This window comes from Parambassis ranga, chromosome 5 (assembly GCF_900634625.1).
Source record: "Parambassis ranga chromosome 5, fParRan2.1, whole genome shotgun sequence".
NCBI lineage: Eukaryota > Metazoa > Chordata > Actinopteri > Ambassidae > Parambassis > Parambassis ranga.
Genome location: NC_041026.1, coordinates 15,682,629 through 15,697,773, shown reverse-complemented (window position 1 = coordinate 15,697,773; position 15,145 = coordinate 15,682,629). Strand labels below are relative to the sequence as shown.

The window sequence follows — 15,145 nt, the reverse complement described above, 5'->3', positions numbered from 1 at the left end:
GCTAACTCCAGCAGGGAGATGGATGGTGCGTTGTGACTGGGAGGGATTGGCTGGCAGCCAGGACAGCTCCATAGTGTCTGTGCTGGCACAGCTCTCGGTGCAGGTGCCATAAGGGTATTGCTTTGGCAGTAGCTTCTGTCAGCTAGGTTTACAGCCACTGTGAGTCGCGGTGTTGAAGATGATCGCGTATTCATTCGCAGTTATGTAATAAATAGAGCATTAGCATTGACACTGAGCAGCCAGGTCAGTATAACGCAACACTGCCTCACTCAACAAAGAAAGAAAGAAAGCAAATTTGAACAGCATTTTCAAACCTTTTAGGCAAAGTGTTGCATTCATTTAACAAACAAAAGAGCTTAATAACAAACCTATTATGTATTTTAACTCTTCACTGTTACTTTAAATGCTGAATCTGCTCTTTGAATAGAAAAACATACATGATGCAGACATTATAATCTATAGGTCTTTATTTATTTTTGCAGATAACATATATTGCAATCATGCTTTTTCATATAACACCATCTAAAGACATTTATTATATTTTTTTTTACATAGAATATTTTACATTAGGCCCATGAAACAGCTAGAAATATACAAAACAATATTCTCTGACTAGACATTTCTATTACATTATTATTATTATCATCATCTTTATTATTACTCTATTCTGTTATTGTCATTATAATTTTTTTCTTTACAGTTGAGAGAGATATGTGCTTCAGTTTCTGAGATAGTATTATTGCAGAAAACAGCAAATAATATCACTTTTTTCTTTTCTTTTCTTTTCTTTTGTTGTTCAACATTTAGACAAAACGAAAGAAAAACGCAGACATTCACAGATACATGTATTACACAGTCCAGTTTACAACATCATTCAAGAGAGAAACAAACTGCAGTATGGTAACTTTATACAAAATTCACGGAACCTTTTTGTCATTGCACATTTTAGTTCACATATCTTTGAAAACATAAATAAAAAAATTTCCAAAAAAAATAATTGGGACTGATTCAACCTGATTCCTGTCGCATGTAGCTGCCACAGAAGCAAATTCCCTTCATCCTTCTTCATAGTAATACAGCGATATCTGCTGTCTGTCACAAAGTCAGCATCTGCACATACGTTTTGATATTGCTGAGCAGACTTGATATGTAATAATAGATTATTATTTTAAAATCTATCCTATGAAAAGGAGTAGTTTCAGTGGTGTTGGCCTATGTAGCATCTGGCTATGTCCTGCTGCATTAACAGTGCTTTCGTTCTCTGACTCTGGTGTGCTAAAATAACCGATTGAAGGCCATAACAGGTCACATACACCTAAAGAAATGATGCTAGCAGAGCTAGATAGCACACAGGAGAAAGAAAAGGCAACAATTTGGATCAGCTTTGAGTGTGTGCCCACGTACATATGTGTGTAGATATAGTCTAGGTAGCATGTTGAATTTATGGGATAAAAATTTAAGAATAGATGCTTTTTTTTTTAAATACAGTATTCACTGTAGTATCTGAGAATTTGGTCACGTCCACCTTTGTTCCTGAGGAGTGGGTTACTAAATAGATATACAAGTAAACGTATCCAGCCAGAACAGTGGTATCTTATCATAGAAATCCATCTTACAGTCTCCAATACAGCACAGCAGCTTCCTCACAGTTCCAAACATAAATCTGACTTATTATAGCATTGGATTATTGCAACACTTTATTTCCACTTCGCTGCTTGTCCGTCAATGAAAACTTCACATTTGTTTCAGTTGAAATTATAATATGCACAGTGCAAATGTGGGATTTCCTGTAATGGCTAACACCTTAATTATAAGAGGTGGTAGTTTGCAGATTCAAATTGTGCTTGTAGGCGGATGCTGATTTTTTTTTTTTTTACTAACCCTATTGCTCTATACTGAGTCCAAAAAGGGGGATTGTTATATGATGATGTATATAATCAGCGGGTCAAATGTCTGCACAAATCTTTCAAACTTAGAGCATGATTTTGGTCCTTCTCACTCTCACATATAGAAAAATGACCTAAAAATTATCCTACAAAAAAGGTTCAGACAACATACAAAGTTATTGTTCTTTAGAAAACAAAGAAACAATTATAACAGTCTCTTGCTATTGTATCCTACATAAGTTATTTTTGCTGATTTCAATCATGCCAAAAAAAAAAAAAAAAGATATTGGACCCTCCAAAAATGTCATACTGTACTTGTGCTTTTCTCATGTAGCCCCAGACAGTGGGTGGTAAACGTTTCAGGCAAAGTGCAGGATTCTGCGATATAGGGAGTGATAGTCAGGTTGAATTATGTTTTGGCCTTAACCTGTTACACTTTTCCACTTTGTCTTTGCCTCAAAATTGGTCAATATTCAATTTACAAACTTTCAATTTGCATTTTTTGTCCCCCCACCACCTACTACACTGCATTAATTTTAATGTATTTATTTCATGTACAAGCAAAATGCATTTTACTGATATTTTTCTTTGTACAGTAATTGGAGTTTAGTAGATTAATTAATATCTTCAAAGCACAATACTATTGAATCAACGTGGGCCTCCAAATTTAAATTATATATATTCAATGTACAGTAATTTTCTAAGTCACATTTCCTTTTCTAAAAAGACTAACCTTTTTTTGCATAATGAAATTCATAATATCACAACAACTTTGCTGGGTAATTTGTTTTTGTTTTATAACTCTGTATTATACAAATAAACAAACAGAAAAACCCCTAAAAATAACTGTGTAATCAGGTTGGTTTCACATGTCCCCAGGAGGTAGGTGAATAAAAGCAGACATAGAAGTCTAGTGGTTGTTCCCAACCTTGATTACGTTTCTTCTGTAGTGGACGGGCCAGTCTGGCCGTTGAGACAGAGACAGGCAGAACTTCTTCTTTTTCTTTTTAGATGTAGGCTTCCTCGTTGGCAGGGTTCTGATTCTGGTTTTCTGTCTGCTGGTCTGGACCATTTTCCTGAGCCTTTACCAGCGTCAAAGGCTTGATCATCATCCGCAGACGCTGAGAAGAGGAACACAGCTGATGTCACACACACACAATTTGAGATTGCAAGAAGAAATTGTCATATTATGTTGACTAAAGCAGCCGGGAAGTTTGTTATTGAACCCATAACAAAGTGCACCAGCTGCAGGTTGATGAATGCATGGCCCCAGGGTCCTCATTCTTCCACAAGACTCTGTCAGAGACACCATCCCTAAGCTATACATATTATTAGATTTAAGAATCTAAAGCATACCACTGACACAATTTATGTCAGTCAAGCTCACTAACCTTATAGGGACAAGTAATACAACATCTTCAGGTTTCGAAAAAAGCAGAATGAATGACATCCTTCACACTGTTATGACATCTAAGGACAAACAAGGGACAGGGGAGACAAATCTAACAAAAATGAATCGCAGCTTCCGAAACTTTGTGAAGTGTTCTGAGCTGTGGATAGCGTTGGACTCGGGCTCTGCAGTAGGCATTTTTATGGAGTGTTTGTGAAACCGAGCGTCCGCCTGGGTGCAGAGCATTAATCAACCGGCTGATTGCTACAATTAGACAATCAGCCATCAGCTGTTACTGCAGGATCTGACACCTGCACATCGCCTCTGATAGCCTCTATTGCACTGCCTGCAATTATGGCCCATTTAATCTGTCAGCGGCTGCTATAAAGCTTTATCTGTCACCAGGGACCGTATACATGTAAGCCAATTATTCGGCGCACTGTGGATGACTGCAAATAAAAAAAAAGCTCTCAATGTAAATGGTAAGAGGAAAATGTATTATCTGCTATTGATTAGGATCATTTGGTCAATAATAATGTAATGCACCTCCGTGTTGTATATGAACGCATGTGATGTTATTAAACTCGGTGGCTGTTCGAGTTCAACAGAAGTAATTAAAAATTCAATTTAACTAATCCTTTTATCGCAGTTCTACTCTTTATGCCAATTTATCTTTTATTTATTTACCCAGCATGCATCAGTGTTTGACAATTACAAAACTATCGAAAGTTCAATTTTAAATGCAGAACCAATTTACACTGGGCAGCATTTTCACATCTACTGTGAATCGTCTTTAGGCTGCTAATAATCTAGAACAGGGTGTCAAACTTGCGGCCCTTTATGGCCCCCCACTTGACATTAAAGTTTAGTGTTAGTGTGGCCCGCACATTTTTCTCACACACACTTATTTGCTGAGGCTTGCCCTGTGATTTTTATATTGTTTTATCATTCATGGGCTCAGGCAAGTGACAGCTTCTGGTGGTGTTTGTTGACAAGTTAGCCAATTTGTTCATGTGGTTGGAACATGATTAACTAAGAGGTTCTGAGGTTATATGTTCCGAAGAACTGTTCATGTTCTGACCTGTTATTAATAAGGATTGGGAAGATTGGACCAGTTGTACTTTTTTTGGAATATTTGAAACCGTTTTTTGTGGAATACTTGATGTGGCAGAGCCTCACCCAGACTCTACCCCCAGCAGCCCCCCAGGTAAGTTGAGTTTGAGACCCCTGCTCTAGAAGGTACCACTTTCTTAATAATAATGCTGTAAATGTAGGATAATGCAGCTCCTTTTCTAGCAAATGGTGACCTTAAATGCTGCTCAAAGCCTTCCTACATGGGTCATTTTCTTCTTTATTTTCTGTAAAATAAAGTGTTGCATTTATTATTATGTTATCCCCACACAACATTGCCCTTCCCAAAATGCACGGTTCTGTCCCTGTGCTAGACTGGCCAGCCATAGAGTATGTAATAATACTTTGGCTTAAGCAGAAAAAATCTTGCATACACACTAATCCACTTGAAACTCTCCAGCTCCCTGCTTTGCTGTGGACTACAGATTAGAATTCAAACCAGCTAATGGATGTGTGAAATGCTCAGAAGTGGCTACAGTGATGCATATGTTCTAGGAAATCTCTATATTTTAAATATATACTCCCAATAGCCCCACTTAAAAGCATGTCAGTTTTGTGGTGCACAAAAAATGCATCAAATATGAATATCTAGAATGATTACCTCTTTGTATGTGCCTTTAAGTGTGAGGAACATGTAGCCCATGTAGCCAGGGATGAGAATCATGGAGGAGAGGGCCATGCACCAGCCGACCCCCTGACCCCAGGCTGGGAACACATAGTCTCCCATAGTCAGGGGAACCATTTGCACTGCGCTGAACAAGAAGACTCCCTGCACACAAGAGGGGCAAAAGAACAGGTCTCAGAACTTTGATGGTTGTTATTCATCTTAGGCAAAGGATACACTGATGAAGCTTGATTGATGAAGGTTGTATTACTAACACAACATGGAATTAGACTAATATAATTGTAACAGTCATTCCTAATATAGATCCTTATATCTGTTGGTCAATTATAACAGCACTTACAGCCACAATGAGTGGAGTGAAAACGAGCCAGCAGGCCTTCCACCACAGACAGGGCCTGTGGCCAACCATTTCCTCGATGTTGTCATAGAATTTGTCCACACCTGGAAGCAATGATTAACCACAACAAACCTCTTATGTTACAGCTTAAGATTTTAGTTGCACACAAATTGGCACAAGAAAAACAAATGGATTCTTAGACTGGTTTGCAACATTAGTAAGACAAAGTTTGGCTCACCATAGAACCATGAGATTGAGATGCACTCAAAGAAGACCAGGAACAGCAGCGACATTCCACTAGCTGAGTAGTAGTCAAATAGCTTAAACACGTACAATCCACCCTGCAAATACAGAAATGGTAAAAAGATAAGGCAGATGAAGGAGAAAGGAGAAGAAGCAGGTAAATACACTACAGTTTTTAAACTAGTGAAGCAGAATGACATGAGGAGCCACAGCACCCCAGCGGCTGTGGCTGGTGGGGGTTAGTGACGCCTCATTGGTGAGGACAGAATCAGTTCCTTGTTGAAGCTGTGATTCGCACATAGGATGTTTGAAGATCAAACATATAACTTGAAACACGGAAAGTCTCCACTCATTCCTCCATTCTGTGGACAAACTCAAAAGGACCCGTTTCATGTTTTTATCATTGTAAACCATGATATATATTATACTGGTCAGAACAGCGACTTGGCTAACAGTCTTATCCCAATAGGGGTGACAAAAGATGGGAATCCAGTGTGGCAGGGAGAGTGGGACAATGCAGCGTCTTCAAGTGAAACATGACCTTGGCCTAAGGTGTTTTTGTCATTTTAGCTCCAAAGGACAAAAACAACTCGAGCAGCTTTCTGCTGACTTTTGGTTTCTTTGTGTATTGTTTTGTTAGTCATACAGATTGGTTTGCAGCATTGCAGCTGCAAAATATATGGATGGTTTAAAGAATAGGATAAAATGGTTCTTATATCACTCTATTGACCAGTACTACAGACCAGTACTAGAGGTGCTGAGCCATTTTTGTGTGTTGGGAGTATCGGAGAAATGAAAAGTCAATATAGCTGATAATGTTAGCATCCTTCCAGATTACATTGTGTCTTTGGCTCAGTGTTGAAATTCAACCTTTAGTTTGTGTTTTATTGTAAATGTGTTTCATGTTGGCCATTTAAAACACAATGCTACATGACCTGAACTGGTCTGATAAGGAACTGCAGTCTCAAGAGGTCTATGGCCCCATGACCCTTTTACTTACAAGGTGTTTCAATTTCACATGAGGGACCCATGGCAGGCTAAGCTAACAACCTAGAAGGTTATTGGGTCAGCCCCTGAGATCAAACCTCTACTGTCCTGTGGGACAACTACTAGAAATGTGTAGGAAATTACACTCCAAAAAGAAAGACTAAATAAAATAGATCCCACCAGGGTATTCTTAAAAACCCCAAAACATCCCCTCTAAAGCCTCTAAGAGTTGGTGCGTTATCATATTTACCTGTGTGATGTTGGACAAGCCAATGATATATGAAACAAGGCAGACGATTGCAATGAAGATCTCTCTACGTTTTCGGAGTATGTGGGGGAATTCATCCACCAGTGCAGTGATAAAGCCTTCCACAGTGCAGAACTGGAGAGATTCATGAGAGAGTCATGTCTGAACTGTGTTATATAATACATTTCTGTCACAATCAAAACATTGCTAAGATTAAAATGTAGTGACAGAACATTGTCAAAATGTTTTGACACATTTCAAAGATTTCCAGCAGAAGAGTATAAAGGGACAATCATTTCATAGATAAACCTTGGGAAAGTCAGAAAAGTGTACTGTTTTGGTCCAAAAATCAGGTTTAAATTTACCTGGCTGTCGATTCCCAGCATAAGCAACATGGAGAAAAAGAGAATCGCCCAAAGTGGGGAGACAGGCAGCTGGGTGACAGCCTCAGGATACGCCAAAAAGGCCAGGCCAGGTCCTGTGACCAACAACAAATAATATAGACAGTATGACTTACAGTGGAACTCCAACTGGATTCTAAATAAACTCAGTCATTACTACAGTAGAAAAAATGCAATTATAGTCCAAACAAGCTAACTTAATTCTAATCTGTCCTTGAGATGAAAAAACTGCACTGCATGTCAAACTTAGAGTATTTGCAAAGCACACACAGTTATGCAAACTGACAAAGCAAATTTCCGTTTTAATGATCCCATAAATCTGAACTCGTAGTGCTAAAGAAAATTCTCTCTCTCTCTCTCTCTCTGGAAAAAAGATAACACATTTAGCCATTTCAATCCTGACTTTTGGCTCAGTGTCTCTTGCTTGCACCTATTGTCACTATTGAGTTTCAACATTGATTGCAATTACCTGAGGCTGCCACATCAGCGATGGGTCTCTTTGTTACATTGGCCATGAATCCCACGATGGAGAAGATGACAAAGCCAGCGAACATACTGGTGAAGGAGTTGATGCAGCAGACAATGATAGAATCTCTGTAGGGGGGAGACAGAGCACAAGGCAGCCATTGTCACGCCTGTATCAATTCCTTATCAACCCGTCACACATTGTGGAGAGGCGAAGGGGGGGGGGGGGGGGGGGGAGGGAAAGCTGGAAAGCCATTTTGCATCAGCACAGTGGCTGCATACATTTATATTGACCTGTTCTTTTAAAATGGCACTGAGTTGGAGCAATTTTACAACAGTTTGGGCCACAGATACACAGAATTGAACAGAACAACAAAAAGTCCCACAATAGATAGCAGAGCGGAGACAACAACCAAAAAAACAGTCTTCTTATCAAAATAAAATGTAAGTGAGAGTTAAATGTAATCTGAGGATGAACCGGAAATGCAATGTATTTCAATGAAATACCTGTACACGTTGTTATTGAAGGGATTGTAGCTGCCAAGAGCAATCAGAGAACCTAATCCCAGCCCATACGAAAAGAAGATCTGTGTGGCAGCATCGAGCCACACCTGACACACACATACACACACACAGAAAAGATGGTTAAACATTTATCAAAAATATAAATCTTTGCAAAACAATGACCAGGCCGGTATGACTTCATTTAACAATAATGCCAATACACATCAATGAAAGATGAAATAACCCAGGGAAATAGTGCTTCATGGTAATGATCCTCTCTCTTTTGATAGTTAATGACAGTGATAATATTTACATTTAAACTGCACCAGTTTAGCTTGTCCTGTTCAGATCCCTTTATTTTGGTGTGCAGAAAAAAAAACAAGCCTACCTCAGACTCCTTCAGTTTGTTGAAGTCTGGTGTGATATAGAACAGAATTCCATCAAAAGCACCAGGAAGACTGATGCCACGGCAAAACAGGATGAACAGCATAAAGTAAGGATATGTGGCAGAAAAGTACACCACCTGTGGGACAAAACATTATCATTAGAATCTTATCTCAACCATAACAGCTGTTGTAGTGACATTTTCGCCCCTTGGAATAGATCTTCTGCTATGGATTGAAACATTAAGAAAAGAAACTGCAAAATTGTTCAACACTCATCAACTTACTGTGTTACTGTGACACCATCCCCACAGCACAGCACAGCGCCCTAGTCAGCTGTTCCCCAGAGGCACAATGACCCCAGAATGACTGGGTTCATCACAGTGCCATTGCACTATTTCCCTCCTTATCTGATCTAATTTTGCCCTGTGCAATCAAAATCAACACCATTCATGTGATTGCTGATAACATCTAGACCCCAGACCAGAACAGACCCCAGCGCTGTACGTGACTATCCTGTAAAAGTCTACCTACACACACACATATGTGTATATATATATATATATATATATATATGTATATATATATATATATATATATATATATATATGTATATATATATATATATATATATATGTATATATATATATATATATATATATATTTAAGCAAATTACAAATGTTGAAATGAAAGCTAATCTGGAAAAATTTAACACATTCAAATGAGGATATAAAGAGTTTAAATAAATATTATGTCATCTCCAGTGTGTCATTGTGCCAGTTGTATGAAGTGACCTTGAGCACTTCACACAGCAATTTTGATTTTGTGCCTCCATTGTTCTTGTCCTCTTCTACTTACTTTGCCAGTCCAGCTGACCCCCTTCCAGATACAGAAATAGACGAGCACCCATGCAACGGCGAGTGTGATAGCCAGTGGGAGCCTGACCTCCCCAGGCTTCTCCAGACCATCCGTCAGCTGGTGCATGTTACGTCTGCGGGGGAGAAGTAAAGAGGTCTTACTCCATCGCACAAGGGCATCCTTGATCTGACACACATGGCATGCATGGCTGCATGCACAAATATGCACACACACACTAGATATTCAAGAGCCTCTCTGTTGTGGCCTTCTTTTTCTGACCAGTGTGGTTCCTTCCCTGGGGTGGATGGCTGTTAAAGGATTGTGGTGGGTCATTGGATCATCTCATGCAAAGCGTCATTTTGACTCTGACCCCTGCTTTGACCCTTCATCATACTCAGCAGGTGGGGGTGAGATATCTGTGTAGCTACAAACTGCATCCCTGTGATATAAACAGGCTCGGATTAACTTACTCCCAGAACTCCACAACAGAGCTGGTGAAGTTTCTGGTATCTGGAATGCTGTAGTTGGTGAAGCAGCGATCTGTGTTCCATGAATTGCCACAAGTCTGCCATGGCAGCTCCTGGAAATTAAACACAGACACACACACACACACACACACAGCTTTTTTTATTTGGATCCCACTGCTGGGTCCCATTCTCTCTGGTTGTCGCACAGCCAAGACCATGATACTCATTCGGGACATTGGGATTTCATGCTTTTCTCAGAGGAGTGAATGCTTTGTTGCCAAATGCATTTATCAATACCTTGTGTAAGGCACTAATTATGTGGGAAAGGAAGTAATAAATGTCATACTCTGTTAAGGACTGTGTAGCCTTATATAAGAGATGCAGCAAAACATTCTGTCACATGACTAAAGGATTACTAACAAAAATACAAACAAACATAAATCAACCGAGTGTGCAGGGAAACACATCAATGTCCAAAACATCAGTACTTTTTTAAAAAGGTGGATTTTAAATATCAAATACTCACAGCAGAGAAGGAGTTGTACAGATAGTAAAGAGCCCAGGAAATGATAACAATGTAATAGATATTGAGCCAAAAGGACAGAACAGCAGCAGCCAGACCCACACCTGAAACAATTGGAGAACATTGTGTTAAAGTGTGTGTTGATATAAAACAATAATAAGATATTACAATGTGTGTGCCGGTCCTTTTTTTCCAACCTGACTCTCATAAAGCAGACAGTCAAACAAACACGGGCAAAGGGCCTCAAAAGTAATGTTACTTTTTTTTTACCTTTGAACATTGGCGCCAGCTTCCACACTCCAAGACCTCCAATAGAAGTGTACTGACCAAGAGCCGTCTCCAGAAAGAACAGGGGCATGCCAGCAAATATGAGGGTCAAAAAGTAGGGAATCAAGAAGGCCCCTGAATGAGAGGTGAGAAGTAAAGGTGTGTAAATGACGGTGAATGATATACTACTGCTACTAAACATATCCCAATAGGACATTTTGGCAGAGGGAGTGTTTGGTTCCAGACTGCGCCCCAGATCACTGCACAGCTTGTGCGCAATTACGCATGGTTATGATGGAAGGAAATATGCTCTAGATCAGTGGGTCTCAACCTTTTTTGAACAAACACCTCCTCACCTGATCATGAGCCTCCGGAGGAACAAAACGGCAACATCAGCCTGTAGCCAATTTATAGTAGCTTAACAAATTAGCAACTTAAAGCAAAGAGGAACCAATTATGAAAACTGAACATTTATTTAACCTATTTAGAAAAAGGGGCTAACGTCAGTGTTAACCTGTGCTTGGTGGCTCGCTGCCAGCTTTTTAACTGCACGACACAGAGATGTCAGTTTCAGTCTGAGGACACCGGAGTCCACCAAATTCGGACAGTTGCGGTACTTCATCTGTAAGTGGAGAGCTTGGCTGAATCCCTGCCTGACGAGGTAGGACGTGGGAAAAGCGAGAAGCAGAAGACGAGTCTTCTCCCACAGCAGCGGAAAACAACAGAACATTGCACTGCTGGACGGACGCCTCCACCCGGAATGGCTCTGTCACCCATTCAGGGACATCTAGTTGATCCAGGCCCCTAAAACGGATCTCACCTAATTTTGGGGAGGCCGGGGGGCTGGGGGTGATAAACAGCTTATCATCAGCCAAATAACACAGTCTGCTGTAACTTTAAGTGATCAATATCTCCCTCCCAACTTTTCTTTGCAAACAGTTGAATCTAACATCAATTTAACGTCACCTAGAGCAGTGTTTGCGAACCCCCGTCTTTACAGTCTCTGGGTTTACACATCTGATCTCGCTGAATTTGTTTAGGGGCGTTGCTATAGACATGACGTGCAGGTAGTAGGAAAACGTGACCAATCAAATCACTCCCAAAATATACGGTTACATATTATTTCATGTTCAAACTCGCAAAGTTTGTTTTGACATAGATACTTATACCTTGTATACCTCTCAGCTGTCTCGTTCAAAATGCCCCCCCCCCAAATGGCCCCTGGGGGGCGGTACCGCCCCCTGTTGAGAAACCCTACTCTAGATCTAATTTAATTAAAAAAACCTCTGCGAGCAAACTGTTGGGTTTGGATGTCAGATCTTTGAACTCCTTTTGGTGTGTGGATAAGCTGAAAAAATGCCAAGAATTCCTGATTACCTCCGCCGTTCTTCCCACATAAGTAAGGGAATCTCCAGACATTTCCCAGTCCGATAGCGTATCCGACACATGAGAGAAGAAAGTCAAATTTCCCACCCCACGTTTCTCTCTCTGGTAGCTCCTTTTTCGTCTTCTGCACTTTCACCACCAAGGTTTTGGGTTTGTCGTTTGGCGTGGTGGTGGGCGCGTCATTCACTGTCTCCGTTAAGACGTGTCCGTCCGAGGCTTTGGTCCCGTTGGTAGCCATGATCACAATGTGTGTCGGATAGTCCAGACCAGTGAAGAGAAAGGGGTTTCAGCACCGGTCCTGACAGACAGCAGCTTATCCGTCTCGTAGTTCCAGTTCCCAGAGAATAACCGCGTAAAGATGAATAAACAGGGGTGCTGAGAATGATTAGGAGGCAGAGGCACCTTAGCAACGACCCAGCGACCCTGAAAAACATAAAATATGTATGAGTTAAAATTTCACAGAAAAAAAAGATTATCCTCATCACTAAAGCTAAATTAGTTAAAGTATTTTAAATGTTTTTAAAAGTGCAATTCTGCTTGAATGTTATATTACAGGCTGAAAGTGTAATTATTATTTTCCACTTTTAATAAATATTTCTTAAAGGACATTGATTTAATGAAATGTCAAAGGAAAAAAAAACAACCATCTTGATTAAATAAGTGACAAAATTCCTTTTAAGTCGGGCACAGTGTTGAGCGTTTAATTTAAATGATACAATATGTATATATTACTGTACACAATTACGCATCCATTTCAGAGGCATAACATTTTTTCAGGGGTAAAGAGGGGGAAAAAAATGTGCCCCACGATTCGTGAACCCCACGGGATCAAATAAAGACCTCCCATGCAATAAGAATGACTTTTAATTGCCTGGAGTGAATCCATGTTAGCAGAAATTTAAAGCCTGCTCTTGTCCTTGATTCATTATGCTCTAAATTCAATGGCCCACTTCCCACTGCTCCGGTACAAGTGAAGAGCAATTAAACACGTTTAGGAGTCAGACGCGACGAGGTCTAATGAATCACCTGGAGAGGCTAATAACTCACTGCAGTTTGCAGATTTGTTAGACATTTTCATCAAATGTCTGCAGAGGGTATTTCGCCATTTTTTAATTAAACTGAATTACATATGAAGTTAGATACACCGTCTCTGAAATATTACCTTTATTATAAGGACAATGCATTCCAGTGTATGGTATTTATTTGTACTTTAAAATGACGTTTTTGGATGCATCTGATGGAAAACAATAGCCGGATGGCGCACGGAGCGCGCTCTCTGCGCTTCATCACCTGGTGCGTAACGATATGAAGCAACACGGTTACATTCAGAGTCGTTGGATATTTTTCCAAGACGCGAATTTTAAATAATGAAAAAAAATTAATTTAACATTTGAGGTTACAATTGTCTTTAAGACACAGCGGCATTATCTGAACACAGAATTGTGCGCTTTTTCTACACATTTCTTAGCGTTCACATATTAGAATCACGGTCATGCCGATTGACTGGAGCACCCAATTTGTTAACAATCCTCGGGAGATCAATCTGCATCGCCATCAACTGAAGTGCACTCACATCCGTACGCGCAGCCAAATTCAGCGCATCTGCACATGACACATTCCTCAACGGTCCTCGCATTTAATGACAGCGACTAACTCAAATCTTTCTCCAATTTACAAAAACAAAAAAATACATATCGTGCAACAGAATACTTACAGAAAAATCTGTTAGTTTGCCAGATCTGATTCCCCGACGGGAAAAAAATCCAATATATATATTTTTCTTTCAAAAAAGTTACTTCCTTGCACCTGTACTGGAGTAAAAACCAAGGAAAGAAAACTTTGCATCCGACTACAGCGAACAAAGCATATGATCCTGAGTGGGGGAAGGGGGGGAGGATTGGTGGACAAATGCGTCTTAGAGAGCGAGGTGCTGTCCTTAAAGGAGTGGTGCTGAAAGAGAGGAGGGGAGAGAAGACGGGGAAAGGAGCTGCCGCCGTCTGAGTTGAAGCAAGCAGGGACGTAACATGGAGCGCAGGATCCTCACTCTCATCTACATAGCGTCAATGTCACCTCAAAGTCGACCCTCCCCAACTCCAACATTTCCACCACTGAGATGGCAGCGGGTTTGAGAGAGGAGCATCCTCTTGTCTCCAGGTTTTATATCCTTACTCCTGCAGCTTTTTTCTCCTTTTTTTTACATCAGCAACTTCTCTCTCTCTCTCTCTCTCTCTCTCTCCCTCTCTGTCACCCTTTCTCTCTTCCTCTCTGACTCACTCAAAGGCCAGTTGATGCAGACTTCCACGGGTTACTTAACATTTTTATGCAATCCTCCAATTGTCCAAAGTTACCTCTAAAGTTAACTACACACCATCAGGTCACCATTAATAACACATGAGCGCCCTTTCATCCTCTGTCTTTTATCCATATATTGTTCATGTGCTTAAAGCTATCGTCTACTTAGGATAAAAATAAGTAGAGTAATGTTGCACCAAATGCAGCTACTCCAAAGCAGTGCATACAGAGGAAGATGCCAATGGCTGCTCCTGCTGCTGGCAAAACATGATAAGAGGGTCCCAGCCAATAAAAGGAGTCAGGGTGTGTGAGATAAATTGAAAACTGTGCTTATAATCTTCTTAGCCTGCTGTCTTCCAAAATGAAATACCCTTGTGGAACATCCCAAATGAGCAGTCTTAATGCCTACTTTAACTCCCACATCGAGATAAAATATTAGGGTCTCAGCGGGAGATTAGACTCTCTCATGGTTTAACAGTTAGTTGTGAAACTGAGTGAGAATTAATGTCATTAAACAGACTCTGACTTTGAGAATGACATGGTTTTAAACTGTGATATTTGTGATGTATTGAATGTTTTGTGAATCCTGCCAGATGACACCTGAGCTTGACTTCTGATACTGTGAAGATAAAGCAGCTTTGTTTCATTATCAGAATTTATCACATGCAGTGTCTCGTGCTTTTGTTGTCGTCATGGATGATACCGAACTCCTAATATTTCCTTGTCCTTTGATTTTAATTCTCTTTTTTTCA

The 15,145-nt window shown here is 40.2% G+C and overlaps 1 protein-coding gene across 1 annotated transcript; it reads right to left on the bottom strand.

Annotated features, from left to right (window-relative positions):
• Positions 1 to 576: 576 nt before the first annotated feature.
• Positions 577 to 14,134, bottom strand: slc6a1b (solute carrier family 6 member 1b). The gene is made up of 15 exons (XM_028405003.1): positions 13,816 to 14,134; positions 12,093 to 12,524; positions 10,719 to 10,850; positions 10,452 to 10,552; positions 9,929 to 10,038; positions 9,459 to 9,591; positions 8,605 to 8,739; positions 8,220 to 8,323; positions 7,717 to 7,841; positions 7,212 to 7,324; positions 6,850 to 6,981; positions 5,608 to 5,710; positions 5,373 to 5,473; positions 5,009 to 5,176; positions 577 to 3,007 (listed from the first exon to the last, which is right to left on the bottom strand). The coding sequence occupies exons 2-15, from the start codon at positions 12,337 to 12,339 to the stop codon at positions 2,894 to 2,896; spliced, it is 1,818 nt and encodes a 605-aa protein (XP_028260804.1). The 5' UTR covers positions 12,340 to 12,524; positions 13,816 to 14,134; the 3' UTR covers positions 577 to 2,893.
• Positions 14,135 to 15,145: the final 1,011 nt, after the last annotated feature.